The sequence below is a fragment of the Pipra filicauda genome, unplaced genomic scaffold, assembly GCF_003945595.2.
Source record: "Pipra filicauda isolate LSUMZ 115617 unplaced genomic scaffold, ASM394559v2 scaffold18_size4552066_pilon, whole genome shotgun sequence".
NCBI lineage: Eukaryota > Metazoa > Chordata > Aves > Passeriformes > Pipridae > Pipra > Pipra filicauda.
In genome coordinates this window covers 2742344-2761930 of record NW_024104298.1, presented here as the reverse complement: position 1 = coordinate 2761930, position 19587 = coordinate 2742344, and the positions used below count along the sequence as shown (strand labels likewise).

Here is a 19587-nt window from a genome sequence, read left to right as displayed (position 1 = left end):
TAACACAGCAGACAATACTCTCAGGCACATGGTGGGATTCTTGGGGCTGTCCTTTGCAGGGCAAGGAGCTGGACTTTGATGATCCTTGTGGGTCCCTTCCAGCTCATGATATTCTATGATTCTATGTTTTAAAATAAAAGGATGTCTGAACAAGGAAAGTGGATGTAAATAGCCTTACAGAATACTCTATCACCAAGCACCTGCACACAATGAGTTACAAACATCTGACCCATCACCATCAGATATCAACCATTCCCCAGACAGGCACAAGAGAAAGCAATGGCAGTTGCACACAGAAAGGAATCAGTCAAATGCACACAATGGCTCAGGACCAAGGTCTTAATCCCAACAGGGATAATGCAGAAGGCTCACCTTGATTTTTTTTCTGCCATCTGCTATGAAATGAAAATTGCCAGAAGATGAAGGATCACTGCAGTCCTTCTCCCAGGGATGCAAACAGTAGGGTCAAGTATTTGAACGTGACAAGCTTCTGTTTTCACACTGCAACCTAGATGGTTGATATTCTAGATTCTAGACGATATTCTGATTTAAGGATCCCATTCATGAAGTCAGAGCCAGGACCAGGTGAGGTCTTCAGGTAAGGTAGTCAAATTTGCCCTCAGCCCTGACAATTCCATTCAATGCAGTCACCAGCAACAAAGAAACTAGATCTCCTTGAGCTGAGGAATGAGGTAGAAACAATGGTGTTGTCTGGCTGCTTGGTCATCTCCGTAAAGTAACAGCACTTTAAAATCTCTATAGTAGATTTTAACCTCTAAAATCTACTATTTGTAAAATACAAGCCACAGTAACATTAACTACATGCTGGCTACTTCATGAAACCAAAATACTGATCATGAGAAATGTAAGAGAAATGTATTCAATTTCATAATTGAATAACATTTTATCTGAAAGCTATTGTTCAGTGTTTATATGTGACAGTAGTTAAAATTCTGACATATCTAAACTCAAAATATTTTTATTTCATTGAAAATAGGAGATTGGCTTCCATGGGAGATCTGTAAAACATAAAGTGAATACAGCAGCCTCATTTTGCAGAAAACAAAGAGACTTATGTCTGATTCTAGCTGCCCTGTAGAGAAGGGCTAATATAACCAAAACATATTTGCAAGTTAGGTGTACTAAAATAATCAAGTGCTTCAAAAGGAGCCACCTATAAAGTGGAAGACAATAAGCAAAGATAGACCTAAATACTTAAAGAGGAAAAAAATGGCATGAATACAAAAAGCCCTTCTTACTGTCAGGTCCAGATTCTATGGATTTTAAACTATTGTACATCAAGCCAGTGGGTGCATATGCATCTTTTTAATTGTCTAAAGGAGGTTTGTTTATTATGGAAATGAGTTAAAGGAAGCATAAAAGAAAAGGTTGATGAGGAGCTGGACTTGGGAATTTATAGAGTAATAAAAGATTCTGAAGAAAGTTTAGGCCTGAAAAGAATAAAAACTGTATATAACATAGAAAGTAAAAATAATTTAAAAAAATGAATAAAAAAAATTAGTATGGAAAATCTAACCTAAGCCTCAGAGAATAGGATCAAGTCCTGACCTCAGAAGATTTAGCACAGAAGGATTTGGATTAAACTCAGCACTTGGCAATGCTGGGATTTTGAATGTTTAGAAAACAGAATGCAAAGGGCAATTGCAAGATAAAACCTTGATTCTGGTCCAGCATACAGCTAAGTCTGTTTGTGTCTGTGGGTGCCTAAAGTCTGTGCTATGATGTCAAAACAAGCAAGGCCTTCCCATGTAAAGGGGTTCTCTGTGCCCATTCAGGAAGCTACCTCAGCTTTGTTTCAGGGCATTGAGGAGCTCTGAAAAAAGGCACAGAGGATGAGCAGGACAACATAGGCTGTTGCAGAGTTAGTCTCAGCCTTTGTGAAAGAGCAAGGAGCCAAGTCATCTTGAACTCACAACCTCCTGTTGCTTCTCAGCAATGAAGACAAGATCCTGTGGTCTGTACAGAATAAATAGACTGACAAGTTTCCAGGGAAGGTTGATGTTGATTTTTTTCTTTTCTTCTCATTTAGAAGTATTAGTTAGCACTTCTGTCACCTTCGCTGAAGAACTGTGTGAGGAGCTGTTTGCTCCCTAAGCACATACCTGGAGTGGGATTTAGTTCACTAGTTCTAAGCATCTGAAAGTTTACCTAGTCTAAGTCAATTAGTTAAGTGTCCTTGAAGAGATCCAGGCACCTCAGGAGAAAACTTGTCCTACTGCTCTGATAAACTATTCTAGTACAGTATAAATCAGTCTCTAGAATTACTTATCTCTTCAATGACCCAGAGAAGGGAGCTCGTAGACCGGTCAACACGAGATGAAATTAATCCCACCTGTATAAACAATAACCTCTTCACCTTTCCCTCATTAAATTTAGATATTTCCCTAGCAAGCATATTTCTCAATCTATTAATTATTTTCAGGGCTCTTCAGTGAAGCCCCTTCGATTTACACAGGGCCACCTTGGACTATGGAAGTGTGTGTGGAAATGTAAACAACATCCCCCAGTAGTCACAGCAGCATTGCCATGTACACACACAGTAATACCTAATACATGCATAATAACCTCCATATCAACACATAACTTTTGTCCTGCTGTTCACTATTTCAGTTCTTTCCTAGGTTTGCACTGTAAGACCTTCTGGAGTGTCTTCCTGTATGCTTTTTCCTGCAGAACGAGCTTTGCTGCTGATGCTGGTTTATTTTCACCACAGTTAATTAGGGAATGAGACATTAGAGGAAATGGGATGGGGGAAGACATAGAGAGTGAGGAACCAAAGAAATGCAAACCTAGGAACTGCTTTTGACTCCAGTACAGGTGAAATAAGTCAGCAGTGAATTAATAATGAAGGCTGGCAGTGGCCAGACTGCAAGAGAGGTATTTTTCAAGTGACAGATGGAAAGAGTGTGCTGTGACTTCAATAGATGCAAAGCAGCAGGACCATCATGATCAAGAAAAAATAAAAGGTCACCAGCCATTATTCACAAGAAAACATTTAGCGTAAGTGAGACACATAACTTGTCTCTTCAGGAACTCTTCAGATAAGGTTATTGATGAAGGACATGGCAGACTTTTTTGTCAAAAGGGCAAAAGTGTTTTATTTCCTCATATGTTCTGAGGTAAGCCAATGCATGTTACACAGGACACTATCTGTTTAGAGGTAGGAGAAGGAATTTCGCTGCTGTCATTTGCTTTATATCTTTAGCCTTTGCTCATCTGGTTCAAGAAAAAAGCAAACACAAACACCTGAGCTCAAACAGACTTTAAACAAGGGTCGGAAAATAGACAGGCATTACATAGCAAAAATCATTGGTTTTCAGTTCAGAACATGTTTTCTGGTCACTGCTTACAAAACACTGATTATTTTGGAGTAATACCCTTTGATTTAGTCTGTCCTTAACTTAAGTCTCTCTCTGCCTGAAGTAGGAATATAGCAATTTGGACTCTCTCTGCCATTCCACCAGGATCTGGTAGTCTCTTATGTGGCATTTGGGCCGTAGGTGAACAGGAAGGTTTGGGAGCACCTCATTCAGACTAGTTTTCCTACCAGTGTTCCACCTTACCATGCTGCACACATGGAGTTTAATTTAGCTGCTGCTGCAATTTATTTTTTTCTTTTCCATGTCTGTTACCTTGTAAGATACTTTAATTTTTCTAACTCCTTTACATCTGCATAAAACATTGTTTTCCATTCTGTCATTATCCTTCCCTGTATGATCTGTGGACCAGTCCACCAGGACTTCTGCATGGTAGGAACTGGCATTGCCTGTGAATGAAGACAAGTGGCAGCACCAGGCACCTCTGCAGATATGCATGTAACAATGTGTTACGTACTTATGTGTATTACATTGTATTATATAACACATATAAATATGTGTTATGTTAACAATATGTTAATGTACAATAGTGAACACCACTGCAAACTTGAAGGTGGATTTCTTTTGGAGAAAAATTTTGCAAAAAAGAGAAGCAATAAGAAATCGAATCAGCCTGAACTGTAGCTAATTGTCAGGAAGAGATTAGCATCGTGCAAGGATGAACTTGACATTGGGAAATTAATTTATGCTAGTTTAAGGGGGTTTTCTGGTTTTTTCTTTGTTGGTTATCTTAGTAAGTATGAATATATTTGCATGATTACCATGATTGTTATTAAACCTTGCATCGGAATGGTGGTTACATCAGTCACAGATCTATAAAACTGTGTTGATTAGGACAAATAGAAGGAAAGGAAGCTAGAGACTGTGAAGTGGGACTAGCTGGAATGATTTGAGACATCACATCAATTTTCTTCCACTCCTTCTTAGGGTTTCATTACATAAGCAGTCTTGATGAATAGGTTCTCTGCGAGCTCTACTGAGGGGACCTGTGATTGTGACTCTTCCTTGTGTCAGAGCCTACATGGCCTCCTTCCACTAAATGGGAGGCTGCCTCTATACCCATTTGACCAGTCTAAATGGACAGATAAGAAGAAGCAGCAAAAATTTGGTGTTATGATGCTGTGTTCTAGAAACTTGCACACATGTATTTAATGACTGTGGCATCAGTTAGAACCTAATTTTGGGTGCTGCTCCAGCCTGCGGGTGGGACAGGCCCAGGCTGCCACCCTCCCTTGGGGATCCCACAAGATCGTGGCCCCCAGCCCCAGGCAGCTGCTGGCCTGACTGTACCATGGCACTCAGACCCTTGTGTTCCTTGTGCTGTGGCTCTGTGTGCTCAGAATGTGAATGTTTACATTCACTCATCACTTCTACTAATAGGCTTAACCTTGTAGGTTTTACATTTAATGATCAGTCCTACTCTGAATGCAATGTGATTGATAAAATATTCAGTTTGTGCCTATTAGCTCTAGATTAATGTCAGACTGTGTAAGTTGGACTAGAAATCTTGGCTATTAACATTCAGTCTCTCCAGTTAACATTCACTGATAATCAAGATATATTTTGGTCATGGCTGATGCCAAGGTAGGGTGAAGGGACAGACTAGACAATCTCCTGAGATGCCTTGCAGCAGTTTTCCTTTAGTAGAAAGCCTGGCATGCTGCTTATGCTCATTTAATTGTACAGCATTTCAAAAGCACTGACATGTGCTTTCACAGTTTCTGCACTAATTGCATTAAAGAAATTTGAAACTATGTAAAACATATGTTTAAAACTGTACTTAACCCTGCATGTCTTCTGTAACATCAGTATTCAGCAAACACAGAGGTACTAAACAGAAGAACAGCACGACCTGGTCACAGACTAGGCAGGTAACAAGCCATATTCACCCCACCTGCAAAGGATTCGCCACCACAAACCAGTAAAGAAGTTCGAGCACCAGATTCATGAGGTGCCTGAAAGCACCAAGTCTCAGGGTACGCTCACGGCTGATGGAAGATGCAATCTTGGTTTTTACACAACCAATCTCTTTGTTATCTTTCTTTCTCTTCACAGTTTCTCTGTATGTGACAGCAGTGCTCTAGGGTTGTGTCTAGACTTACCTGGGCTCCTGAACCTGAACCTCTGACCATGAAACTTGTCATGTCCTGCTCTGACCCCAGTTAGGAAGGTCTGGGGACCCTCTGTGGTGTGCCACGGTGCCCACCTTGCCTGTGCATCCTGGATGTGTCCCTGTGCAGTGGGGGACAGTGGCAGTGGTGAAAAAGGGTGGGAGGAACATGAACACCCAAAGCTCGCTGACATGGACCTGGCACAGTGGGAGTTTGCATCCAGACCCAGGAATTTGGAAAAATTCCTGGCTTCAATCATATTGCTGTCGCTGATGCACCCTAGTGATGCAGGCGCTAATATAGCTTGTAGGTAACAGAGGAATCCCTTCTGATGCTTTAATGAAAGGTGATGATGTCAACACACATCACCTGCCAGCAGGAAATTTCAGCAGCAGGAACTGCCTTGTCCTGAAGAAGAGACTTTCCTGTTGAATGTGATGAGGAGCGACTGTAACACATAACAAACAATGAAAAGTTGGATTATTAAATGCACTGCTATTCTCAGTAGAAGCTGAGAGGATGTGCAATTTAAAATGCTTCACTGTGCTCTTACCAGCCACTGACCAGACAATCATGAATGAGGTGCCTAAATTCTACCACTTAGTCTTCGTAAATGTGGAGATCTTTGGCTTTAACCCCTACTCCATCAACATTCCACTAATTCTTCAAAATCTAGTCCAGGGCTGCCAGCACATTTTCTACCAGACAACAGAGCTATTTATGCCATTTCATTGCCACAGTGTCGAAGTGCCTAAAAAAATTTATAAAAACAATGTATTTTGTCTCAGACAAGTCCTGTTCTGAGATAAGAAAATGTAGAGGCTCTCAGTTACTGTGTTTTTGCAGAAAGTTTGTTTTGCTTTTAACATCATGCATTTAAAGGTTAAAGCATCAAAATCCAGGCAGAAGACACTTTATCTATTTAATTAGTTAGAACAACATGGGATAAGAGAAGTAATGGGACCATAAAAAAACCAGAAACTGAATCCTAATATGATTAGACGTGAGGGTTCCAGACAAAAAAAAAAAAAACCAAAAAAAACCAAACAAAACAACAAACCAGACAAAAAAAACCCCAAAACAAAACAAAACAAAACAAAACAAAAACAAACAAACAAACAAACAAAACCCACAAAAAACAAACCAAACAAAAAACTCCCATCTTTATGCCATCAGAAGGCTTTATTAGGATTATGTACACCACTCTGCTTGTACCTGTGGGAGATAGATACTTTTGGATTGAGATCAGTGGATAAAACAGCTATTAGGATCAGCAAATGCATATCTCATTATGTGAGGATAGTAAAGTGCTTGACAAACCTCACACCATTGCAAAAGGAAAGGTAGAGGGGGGAATATGATATATGTTTAAATGCATCATGATGTAAACATATTGGAAGAAAAGCTACTGAGAGGAAAAAAAATGAACCTTTGAACCAGATTTATTGCAGGAGAGAGGAGGGAGAAACTACCAACCTGGCTCTGGGAGAGGTTTGGCCTGCACTAGACAGAGCTAAATTTATTCATTAGAAGGATTATATAATGTGTCCATGATGGTAGAAAACCAGACTCAATGACACAGATGTTTTATCTCAAGAGTAGCCCTTTGAGGGCTTTGTGCCAGCCCTCCATGGTCCAGCACTTCCATGGACCTTCATGCAACCCCAGGGCATGCACCACACACCCTCAATTGCAGGCAATACATCCTTCTGTTTCAAACATACACATAACAAAAAAATAAATTATTAGAGCCACAAGAGGAAGATAGGGACCAGAAGAATCCCAGGAATAAGTGTTACGTATTGTGGACATTGAGAATCTGTGGCACTTGGCATTAAGTACATAGATGTAACCACATCTATCCTTGCCAATAGCCCATAAAATTACCCACATCTGATTTTAGAATAGCCTTCTCCACCTCTCAGTGTTTCATATGGGATTTGAAATATCTCTATCACTATTATTTCTGACAGCCATTTGATAATTGTGCATCTCTCAGGATGAAGAGGTCTTGGAGTTTGATTTAGCCATCCTTGAAGCAGACAGATTCTTTTAATCAGAGCAAGTTACTTATTTCTGAGCAGAAACTAAAAGATGGTGTCTTACATTAATTTAGCCTCATCAGTCTCCCAGTAATGTTTTTTCAGGCTGTTTGGTGAGACCTCTTTCAATCCATTAACCACTTCCCTCTAGGATGAGGAATTCCCCCTGTAAATGATCAGTCGTGTACTGTTGTTTCAGTAAGAGCAAGAATCACTCAGAAACACCAAAAGTATTGTGGAAGCATATGGAAAATAATTGTTTTTATGGAAGACATTTTCTGTGATGAGGGTGGTAAGGCACTGGAACAGGTTGTCCAGAGAAGGTGTGGATGCTCCATCCCTGGAAGTGTTCAAGGCCAGGCTGGATGTGGCTCTAAGCAACTTGGTCTAGTGAAAAATGTCCATGCTCATTGAACTAAGGTTGGACTAGATGACCTTTAAAGGTCCCTTCCAACCTGAACCATTCTGTAATTCTATGAAAAATACAAGGGACCAGAGAATGCTTGTTAGACAGCGTACTTGTCAGATGAAGGGTATTTCATCCTGGGGCATCATGAATACGTTACAGCCTTAGCCCTGGACATTAAACGTGGTGCCCATGGAGAAAAGTGTGATCCACTGTGCATGAGATCCAGGACAGAAGTCTCCTAGTTAGCTAACCATGTCCAATACACACCCTGAAACAGTGCCACACAGTTGCTAGGCAGGCCACAGGGAATAGCATATAGCAAGAACTGTTCCCAACACTGAAAGAGAAGGTGAGTCCACAAATGGTTGTTAGCTTTGCAGACAGTTGTTTTAAACCTATTTTTGTTCTGTTTCTTGACCTTTTAATTTTCTTCCCTCCCATTTTTCCTAAAAAGGCAGGACTGTACCCAGTGTAGTCAATATTTGTGATTTCCATCACAGATGCCCCTGTCTCTCTCTGAACGTCATAAACTCTCACTTGAGGTATTATGGAAGAGAGACAGAGAACCCTGTCCAGACTCCCATGGCCTATTTTTTCCAGTGAATGGCTCCAGGAAATGGAGAATGACAGAGACTAAACAAATGTCTTTGGCTTAGAAGAATCTCAGAGCTGGTTACCTTCTGTCTTGAGCCTGCCAAGTGTGGAAGGTCAAGTATGCCTGACATGACTGCTGGATATGATCTTGTACAGATACACTGGATGAAACATATTTGCATAATTCAACCATCCTCAAAGCCAGTTCTCCTGGAGCCACCCTCATGGTAAAGTAGAAACCTGCTTAGTGTTTAAGGAACCAGCCTAAAGGCTCCCAGTGAATTTGATGACTGTTGCTTGAATTAGACAGTCTTCTTCCCTGCAGGTGAGTCTCCTAGGGGTCTCAGCAGATGACTCTGTGTTTGGAGGCCAGTGTGGAGAAGCATTGGTACACACCACTGTCACACAGCACAAACTGCAGTTGGCAGCAGGTGCTGCTCATTTTGAAGGGCTCTCACAAGGAAAGCACTAACTGGTCTTTCAGAGTCCATACCTTCCCAGAATCACAGAATATGCTGAGTTGGAAGGGACCCACAAGGATCATCAAGTCCAACCCTTAGCCCTGCACAGGACCATCCCCAAGAGTCACACCATGTGACTGAGAGCATTGTCCAGGTGCTTCTTGAACTTTGTCAGGCTTTGTGCTGTGGCCACTTCCCTGGGGAGCCTGTTCCAGCACTGAAGGACCCTCTGGGTGAAGAACCTTTTTCTAATATTCCAACCTAAACCTCTCCTGACACAACTTCAGGGGTCCTGTCACTGGTCACCACAGAGAAGAGATCACTGCCTTCCCTTCACGAAGAAGTTGTAGCCTGTATTGAGGTCTCCCCTCAGTCTCCTCCTCTCCAGGCTGAACAGACCAAGTGACCTCAGCTGCTCCTCATATGGCTTCCCCTCAAGGCCCTTCACCATCCTCATTGCCCTCTTTTGGACTCTCTAATGGCTTCATATCTTTCTCACACTTCAGTGACCTAAACTGCCACAATACTCAAGGTGAGGCTGCCCCAGTGCAGAGCAGAGTGGGACAATCCCCTCCCTTGCCTGGCTGGAGATGCTTTGCCTGATGCCCCCCAGGGCACTGTTGGCCCTCCTGCCTGCCAGGGCACTGCTGACTTATATTCAACCTGCCATCGCCCAGGACCCCCAGCCAGGGTGGCTGCAGAGGATGCAGAAGTAGATCCCAACACTCCTAAGGCCTCTGGAGAGCCGGGGGCAGAGAGCCCACGGCTGCTGCTCCTTGGGCGCTGCGCTCCTCACCCAGGGGCACGTTCCCTCCCCACACCCTCCGTGGGGCAGGAGAGAAAACAGCAACACGCACAGTGATCAGCGTCCCCGCACCAGGAACCCTGTTCATCCCTCCATCCAGGGACGGCTCCCAGCGCCCGGCCCCGCTCCGGGAGGAGGTGCCACCGGCGGGGCGGGGACGGGCGGGTCCGCCCGGGGAGCGGCACAGCCCGGCCGGAGCCGCCGCGGGAGGCACCGAGCGGCCGGGGCAGAGCCATGGCCCAGAGATACGATGTGATTGTGGTCGGAGGCGGCATCTCAGGTGGGTTCGGCGGGGTCTGGGCTCCGTCGGCGGCGGCGGTGCCGGTGGGGCTGTGCCGGAGCATCGCGGCGGGGGAGATGCTGCGGGTTGAGCAGGGCTCCTCCGGGAAGCCCGAGCTGCGAACGCATCCCCCCGCCGGCTCGGTAAAGCCGGCTGAGGTCGGTCCCCACAATTAGGGCGGAAAGCCCTATGAGGCAGGCAGTATTTTATTATTATTAAATTATTAGTATTAATTTTTATTGTTTTTTCATTATTTTAGTTATTTTTATCTTATTTTTATTTTATAATTTATTTTATTATTATTTTTATTTTATAATTTATTATAATTATTTTTGTTTTATAATTCTCTTTATTATTATTATAATCTATTTTTTATTTTATTTTAATTTTATTTTTAGTATTTCTACTATTTTTATTCAATAATTCATTATCACTTATTTTTATTTTATTATTTTTATTCTTTTTATTTTTAGCATTTTTTAATTTTACTTTTCACTATTTTTATTCAATTTTATTGTATGAATTTACATTTTGTTTTTTTTTTCTGGTTTCTAGTTTCTGGTTTCAATGTCCGGTTTCTAGTTCCCCTTTCAGTGCAGGTATGGGTCTGAGAGCATGAGCAGCCTGGCAGAAATGGATGGAGAAAGTATCATGGGCCTTGGAGCCTTCTTGCATTTGAGTGGCAATTTGCTGTTTTTAACCTAATCCGGGTTGGAAGACCTCTGTGCCTGCCCACAGTGAATCTCTTTCCCGTGTGTTTTGTTCCAAAATACGTGTGCCAAATAAATTATGTATGTGCAGTAGATATTTTTTTCCTTCTGTGCCTTTGACATATAAAATATTTGCTTTTTTGCTCCTTAGCATTGGGAGGTATGCAGCTCCTGTCTTGTATGGCAATCTCCTCAGTGCTTGCATCCACAGATCTAAGTAGTATCTCTGGCCAAACCACAAACAAATTACTTGAGACGTGTTACAAAATGTGATTCTGTTAATCCATTTTTTTTTTTCACATGGCTTTTAATTTCCACTGTTCATTTATACATAATTCTAGATGTCTGTTTAACCGTTATATTAAGGTATGCAGCATGCAATTTGAATGATATACATAATGCAGTGACAAAATCATTCTCTGATATGATTCTGTGATAACAAACTGCTGAATAGTGATTGAATGTTTCAAGTACGTTTATACAATTAGCAAAAATTAACCATTGCTTTTCTATAAAGCATAGCTGATTCTGGACACAGCATTATGGCTAATTTTTAGCTTACAGTGTGTTTCATAGTGAAACTCAGTTGCAGAAATTAGCTAGTGGTAATTATCTGTTCATGCCTGGTAAACAAAAACATTTCCAGTGGCGTGGTTTTGTACAGCAATAGTGCTACATTCCCTCTGTTGAATGAGTTGGAGTGAAAGAGTTAGTGTAACAGCTTTTAATATACCCTTGGTTTTTGTATGGTTGCCATGGGAATATTTTCATGGCAAGTCTGCACAGCCCACATATGTTTTTCTGTAGGAGCAGTCAGAACAGAGAAGCACATGCTATGCCATGTTAAATTGTGCTTCACTCTTTGCTACCTGTAGACAGCAGCAAGTGGCAGTGGGGATGTAGGGAACCCGTTTTCTATTGACTTCTTTTTACACCAAATCTTCTCTAAAGTGCTCTGGTTTCACGCTGTAGCAACTTTTCTCCTGTCTTCATACAAAGGCTGGGAAAATTTACAGGCACAAAAATTACTTTTGACTAAGTACCCCTCTTCAGTCATTTCCCTTTAGCTGCTGTGTACCACTCCTGCTTCACCTCTGATTCACACTTCTCTGTAAATCGTTGGCCTTGCAGCCAGGTGATGAAACTGTGGTTTTATATCACCTTATGCTGCTTGAAAACTTCTGTTAACATGCACAACCACTGTAGAAATCTCGTCTCCCGTCCACTGGAGAGTGAAGTGTGTGATTTTTGAAATGAGGGACTCCTTGGGGACCAGGTTTGTTATTACTCAACATTTGATGTGTTCCTTCAGAAAGTCACAGATTTTGAGCTGCCTGAGGTGCAGCCGACTGAGATTCCGTGGTTACTGTCTTTAGGTGAGGAAGGCATCAGTTGGTGCACAGCTGTAGAACAGCAGAAAGCTCTTGTAACATTCAGGTGTGCTTGAGTTGGTGGCTACAGCAGTCAGCAAAGCAGGTAATTGCAGAGCAAACAAAGAGGTGCTGTGCCAGCAAGAGGATGTAAACAAACGTGTCACAGAGCTGCCACCTGGCTGTCTGTATTCTATTTGTTCCTTTAGGGTAGTGCGAGCTGTCCTTTTGCAAACTCAGACCCTCCTTGGCAGCAGTTCTGTTTATCTTTTTATCCAGATGTAATCAGTAGGGTCTAAAATTTAAAGAGTGAAAGAACCACATAATGGAATAGCAGTGCAGAGGCCCTCACAACCCTGCCAGTCACTGTTCTCCTCTGAAGGCACTGATCTTTTATCCGAAGATGCCACTTCCTTTGCTGAATCATTTTTAGTGTCCTTTATTGGAGGTTTGATAAAAGGCAACAATAAAACTGAAGAACTGACTAATTTTAATTTTGCGTAATGAAAATCTACTCAAAATTACTCTTCACTTTTTTCAAGTCAAAAAAATGGTCTGTGGTTTGTCTGAAGATGTCAGACAATCTCAATAGGGCTTATGGTGATGAAGACCTTTGAGGAACAGGGGGATTTACTAAGGAGTAGATTCTGTTTTTTGGGTAAAACTTCATCTGAAGTCCATGAAATATTTTGTGAATGGTGTAGTTTAAAAGGAAATATTTTAAAGGAAAATTTTCCAGTGTAAAAAAGCATATATGAAAATGCTTATCCACACACTGTGTGTAGTATGCCTTGTACTAAAGAATATTTAGATCTGAAGCATAACAGGCCCTCATAGAGCTGGAACTTGCATCATAATAGGTTCTTTTCTTTGCTTAGTTGTCTCTTTTTCTTTGAAGGGCTCCTCAAGCATGAGGGTCAAAACAAGTATTAGAAAACTATGAAGTTATGTCACCAAACTTGTTTATCTTCTTAATTGAGACACTGATGACAGAAATTTTCTTCAAATAAAATCTTGGAATCTGTTCAGAGATTTCGTTTGAAGACTTTCTCCATACGTTTTCAAAAGTGCCTTCCTGTCCCTGCTTTTGCCATGGGAATCTCTTTCCTTCTTTTGTTTTCAAGAAAGTTAGCAGATTTTATCCTCATATTATGCCAGTCCTACTTAAGAAAATGCTTCTCTTAAATCTCTGGTGCACAGATTTTACAATCAAAATGAGGTTAATTGATTCTCTTTTTTCCTCTGAAAGGTGAAGCTTTCTCTTAAATAGAGTGAGTGTTATTTGAAGTATGCTTAATGTTTTGCTGTTCACAAGCAATCTTGTCATGTTCCTGTAAGTTTAGAACCAAAACATACGGTAAGATAAAGTATTTCTCTTGTTATGTTAGGTTTTAAAAATATTTACATACCCATTGTTGCATTAGTGAGATACCACTGTGCTCTCTACTCTTCCTGAGCCTCGATTTTTAATTGTGTGATGATCTAATATTCTGTATAATTACAGTAGCTCTCACTGCATCTGTGAACCAGTTTCAAGTTGCTTTAAAAATAAAAACCAAACCAAAACACCCCAAACCAGGCTAAGTGTTTTGGGGGCTGTTATCTGAAAGTGTTCCATCTGTTTTAAAATAAATGCAGGGGGCAAAATTTTTTAAAATAATATTTTTTAAAACTATTTAAAAAAAATTTAAAACAAAACTAGGACACGCTGTAAGAAAACTATAGACAAGATGTATAATCTTCAGTAGATACTTGTTTCTTTTTGCTCTCTGGTAGTAATTTACAGTGTCTCAATACTCTTCATTTGAAAAGATACTTTGCCAAATGAGGCACTATGCTTTTGGAGAGCATTTCTAGTGTGGGAGTCTTATGCTAGATGGAGAAGAAAAAACCCCAGACCAAAACAAGTAATGGGCATGGATGGAATAGCTGTGCATGATGAATCAGAATGGATATATCTGTGGGAGGATTCTGACCCTCTCCATGGGATATCGACCTCTCTGGGATGCACTGTGGCAAAGGGAATCCAGGACATTTCCCTGTCAATTTACTTGATGAAGCTCTTGGTTCACATTTTCGGTCCCCTCTCTCTGTATCTGCCATCAGGGAGTTATTCCTTTTGCATTCAGCTACTCTCATGGCTACTGTGAAGGACTATGAGGCACTTTGGTGGAGCCTGCATTTGACTTCTAGATATTTCACAGGAAAAACTTGGCAGTGCACAGTAAACAGAACACAAAGCAGCTGCATAATGTTGTGAAATAGTTTGGTAGCCTAGGCAGCAGGGACAGCACTTGTAATTCACTGTCTGATACCTCCTAATTGGTCTGAAAGTTGATTTGATAAGAAGCTTTCCAGTCTACCTGCAGGAGCCATCTCATCTTGCAGGGCTCAAAGTGATGCATCATTAAGGAAAGCTTTTCCATTAGCTTATTTAACCATTATGAAAGAGCGTTATTAGGGAAAGTTCATTCAGTCTGTTCAACAAAATGGAAAAACCACCATGGAAGGGCCAAAAAGGGTAAGTTAGGATGGTAAAATTTTGGGCAAAGAATTGCTGGGTAGCTAATATTCGAAATAACTGGTAGAGAATCAAAGCATATGTGTAGCAGCAGATGTTAGGGTTACAAACTGAAAGGTCCACAGGATTTTCTTATCTGTACTGCTGAATTGCATTTTTTTTTTTTTTTTGACAAACAAGATTAGGAACAGGAGAGGCTGAAAGCTCTTTGTAAGAAAGTTCAGTGCATTGTTTTCTTGGACAACCACTTGCAGGGGTGTTTTAGTACGTGAGGTTTGTCAGTCTAACCTAATCACACTGCAGGTGATGGTAGGTGTTCATCTGCATTAGTGTCTCAGTTCAGACCAAGTGTGTACCTGGAACACATCTCCTGGTTGACTCTATTTACTGTTGTACCATGTGCATCAAGAGAGAAGGCTTGGAGCATTTCCCTTTTGCATGAGACCAAAGAGGAAGATTGTAGGAACTCCCCTTTTGAGCTCCAAGCCTTAATGGCATTGGTCCCATGTAGGGCCATACAAGAGCTAGTCTAAATAAAACCCCTTTCATGCATATGGTATATGGATACTGGGTATTCAGGATACCACTGTTTTACTCTGCACTTCTGATGTTCTGCACTATTTGCTAACATAGACACTTCAAACTTGCTGTCTTTGTAAACTTTTAGTTCGGCTGCTGAAAGGTGGCGACATGGAAATAGTAAGCATTTTGATTTTGTGCTCTTCTTCCATGAAGATACAGTTAAAAATAGTTTACTTGGTCATCCTGACCACAGATGTGGACCTGCATCCTCTGTCTCCATCCTCTGTGTTTTCTCCTTGCCTACTTTTTTTCTTTCTTTCATTTTCTTGCAGCATCGAGAGATTGATGAAAGATCACTTTCTGTGTAATTGTGAATTTTGATTTGCTCATTTTACTCCTTGGGATCATCAGGTACAGGAGTAATTTTAAAGAAACACTTGCTGTAATGAGTGAGCATAGTGTCAGTCTCCAGGAAATAACAACCTTTTGTTCACCTCAGTGACATGAGTCTGGATCAGTGCTGGTGCCTGTAGTCCCAGTGGCTGTGATGAGCAGCCCATTGCTCTGGCTCCATCCTGGGAGTGTTTGGGCTGTCTATGATGATCTTAGGAGTATGCTGACAAGGGTATTGTCAGGTGGTGAGTGGAGGTAATCTTGTCAAAAGGTGGAGAACTGTGCCAAAAAGCTAACTTGACATGTTTGCACCACCTAAGCAGGCAGCCTGAGCAATGTGGGCTTACACAGCCCTGATAGTCCCAGAGGAAAACTTCCTTGTGGTATGATAAATACAGAGCAGAGTTTGCTCTATATTTATATATCTTACACAGCAATTAATGACAATGAATTAGGTCTCATGCTTAATTTAATCAATTGAGAAAGCTTTTTTTCTGCAGAAGTTATTCTGTATGTAAACAATCTGTGTGATTTTGGCATATTTCCCACTGGCACGGTTCCCTTCTCTGTAGCACAACTGACAACTGTAGTTAAGTAGTTCTGTTATTTAAAGATTAAAAAGCCATATTGTCTCGCTGCCCCTTCCCAGAGCAGGAATTGCTTGCCTTTGTGTTGTCTCAGTTCTGTAGCAGTTATTTCACAGAGTGCACTGATATGATAGTGAAGTTTTATGCTGGTTCTAAAAGTTTGCTGAGCAGTGCCCTGGTGGGTTGAAGAGCTTCCCTTGGTTTTGCTTTACAGAGAATGTGTCTTGATGTACTCATGAAGCACTCAGTTATGTTTCTAGAATCAGTCATCATTCCTGATGAATCACAGTAACAGACCTTTAAAGGTCCAACCCTCCTGCAATGAGCAGGGACATCTTCAACCAGATCAGGTTGCTCAGGGCCCCATCCAAACTGACCTTGGATGTTTCCAGGCACAGGGCACCCACCACCTCTCTCAGCAACCTTTTCCAGTGTTTCACCACCCTCACTGAAAGAAATCTCTTCCTTTCTATGTAATCTGAATCAACCCTCTTTTAGTTTAACACCATTACCCCTGGTCTTATCATGACAGGCCCTACTAAAAATTTAATCCCCACCTTTCATACAAAGCCCCTCTAGGTACTGGAAGGTGCTATAAGGTCTCCCCAGAGCCTTCTTTCCTCCAGGCTAAACAACCTCAATTCTCTCAGCCTTTCCTCACGGGAGAGGTGCTCCATCCCTCTGATCATTTCTGTGGCCCTCCTCTGGACCTGCTGCAACAGGTCGATGTCTTTCCTGCGTTGAGTACTCCAGAGCTTCACCCTTACTTCAGTTTCTTGAGGAAATTCCATTAATCTCATTACAGTTTCAGTCATTTAATTTTTCTATAGCCATTTTTGAACTTAACATGATTTTCCTTCTGGGCTGATAACCTATTTCATTCTTGTAAAATTGTGTCAGATATTAATGTTCTTGCTGCCTTGTAAGACGGTTGTCAAGATGTGATGATTTATCTAATTCACAAGTCTTTTTTCCTTATGGGCTGATTTGTGTCTAAGGTTTATAATTTGTAATGTTGCATAATTATTGTTTAAAGGTTTTTTTTGCTGATTTCAGTGGTCAGTGAGGGTGCACTACAGGACATTGGTATTTAAACCATGAAAGTGTAGCATTCTTTTAAGTAACCCACCCATGCATTTGTATTTTGCACAGCCTTCTCTGTTCTGTCAGTTTTCTGTTTAAACATCTTGCTTAAAAGAAACAAGAGTGTGAAGTCTCTTGGAAAACTGTATTTGCTCTACAAACCATTATTATGACCCCCAGTATTTGGGACTGGAGTGTTGTAAGGGAACAGAAACAAAAATGGTCACAGGTGTCTCATTTGAGGAGCCCCTGAGCTCTGGATAAGCTAATAATAAAGGAGAAAGTGCCTCTCAAGCCCGAGAGGAGTTGCATGGACTTAGTCAAGAAACGGTGACAGTATTTGTGGTAAGAGCAGGCTTCCAAGGAGAAAGAGCGTGAAGTATTTTCAGGAACAAAGCTGTCCAAGGGAATTCAACCCATCCGTTTCTTCTCCCCATCTCTTCTCCTCTTCATCTCTTCTTCTCTCCCCTGTCCTCCTTTGTGCTGCCTCATTGCCAGACAGATGCTCCCACCTCTCCAAAAAAATGGGGCTGCTGTCCCTGTGCCACCCACAGCCCCACAGGACTTAACTGCGTGGACTTAGGTAAGGTGGGGTGGGATCTTAATGGCCTCAGGAGCAGTAGCAGCTGTGGATGGAGAGCAGGGAACTGCCCAAGGAAATGATGAGCATCAGGATTTTTGTAAGGGGTCTGTGTGTGTTTGTATAGAGGAAGAGAGGGCAGGGGACAGGATGGGGGAATGCAAAGCGCAAACCATCCCTGGAAGAATGGATGCTCCAGTCTAGAAAGTTTGAGGTCTCATGAGCTACTTCTGGTAACTGGTGTATATGGCAAAATACATCATAGATGCACTAATTTTTAACACTGGAGAGTCTGGCTGTGGCTCATTAGAGTCTCTGGCATCTTGCAGTTACAAAGATTGGGTTGTGGTGGTGACCTGGCTTCTGTTGGCACTTCATGTTTCGGGTGATTACCACGTTTCCTGAGGTTCTAATTCATTTTAAACCTCCTTATCTTACAGATATTACTTTAAACTCTTCAATTTCTTCACATTTTTCACGTTCTACCCAGCTGGAAGTGAGGAGGATGGAGAGGAATGATGCCTTTGTAGCCAGCTGCTCTTTACCTTGATGGTATAATTCAAATATAAAACATTAAATGCAGTCTGCTCAGTTGACTGCACATGGCAACAACTGATCAAACTGTCAGTTCATGCTGTGCATCATGATTACCTGGATTGCATGGATAGCTTGCATATAAACTGGAATAATTTTTGCTTGAGTGATAGATCTGTTTTGAATGTGTTAAATATTGGAGCAAGACATCTCTTTCCATCCAATAGGGGTTAATTTTTTATGAGGCAGCTGGGCCAGAGTCTGGATCAGTGAGTTATGCTAAATGGTGAGGACAAATGAGGAACAGAAAGAGTGTAAATGCTTTTATTTTACACCTTAGATACTTATCTTTCCCTCTATGCTTCCTTCAACTTTTTTCCCCCCTTGCATTCTATCAGAATGGTACCATTCTAATGGTAGCATTTTTCTTTCATAGCACTGATGTTTTCACGAGCTGTTTGACTCAAACTTCCTCCTGCCTGCACTTAGAGATGGTTGGAAGACAGTTGCTTATAAGTCTTATTTAGTGATTCTCTTTTGGGCTTCTCTGAATGACATGTATGTTCTCAGCCTTTGGTATCTCAGCCAGGGAATGCTTCATCATGAGCTGGCTGTCGAGAGATGAAGTGGTCTTTTTGGGCTACCAGCAAAGAGCTGGTGAATTGCAAAGTGGCAGGGCTCATCTTCATTTCTCAGCTGTTCAAATAGATAAAATGTACACAAATCCTTGTAAGCTTTACAATTTAGCCTGTGTGTGTGTATGCCTACTTGTATATGTGGGCTGTGGTGAGGGTGGTGAGATACTGGAACAGGGAGGCTGTGGATGCCCCAACTCTGGAAGTGTTAAAGATGGGTTGGATGAGGCCTTGAGCAACCTGTTCTGGTGGGAGATGTCCTTGACCAAGGCAGGAGGAATTAGGACTGGATGATCTTTAAGGTCCATTCCAACCCCTTAATATACCATGATTCTGTGATGATGATGGGAACTTCCTAAGAGTCACTGAGGCATGGCTATTTGAAAGTGATGCTGAGATATGCTCGATATAATCTGTAATTATTAAGAGCAACTGGGTGAAAATCATTAGCTAAAGATCAAGTAACATGGAACAAAATGGATAGCCATGGAATGAGGGCATGGTAGTTCTGCTGGGCTTTGCTGTCATACAAAAGTGACCTCTAGGTGGATG

The 19587-nt window shown here is 41.5% G+C and overlaps 1 protein-coding gene across 1 annotated transcript in view; it reads left to right on the top strand.

Moving 5' to 3' along the window:
* Positions 1 to 9968: 9968 nt before the first annotated feature.
* LOC113998857 (amine oxidase [flavin-containing] B-like) overlaps positions 9969 to 19587 on the top strand; it is a 54538-nt gene continuing 44919 nt past the window's right edge. Inside the window, exon 1 of the mRNA XM_027741914.2 lies at positions 9969 to 10100. Coding sequence (XP_027597715.2) covers positions 10055 to 10100 — 46 coding nt within the window. The 5' untranslated portion in view covers positions 9969 to 10054. The remainder of the gene's footprint in view (positions 10101 to 19587) is intronic.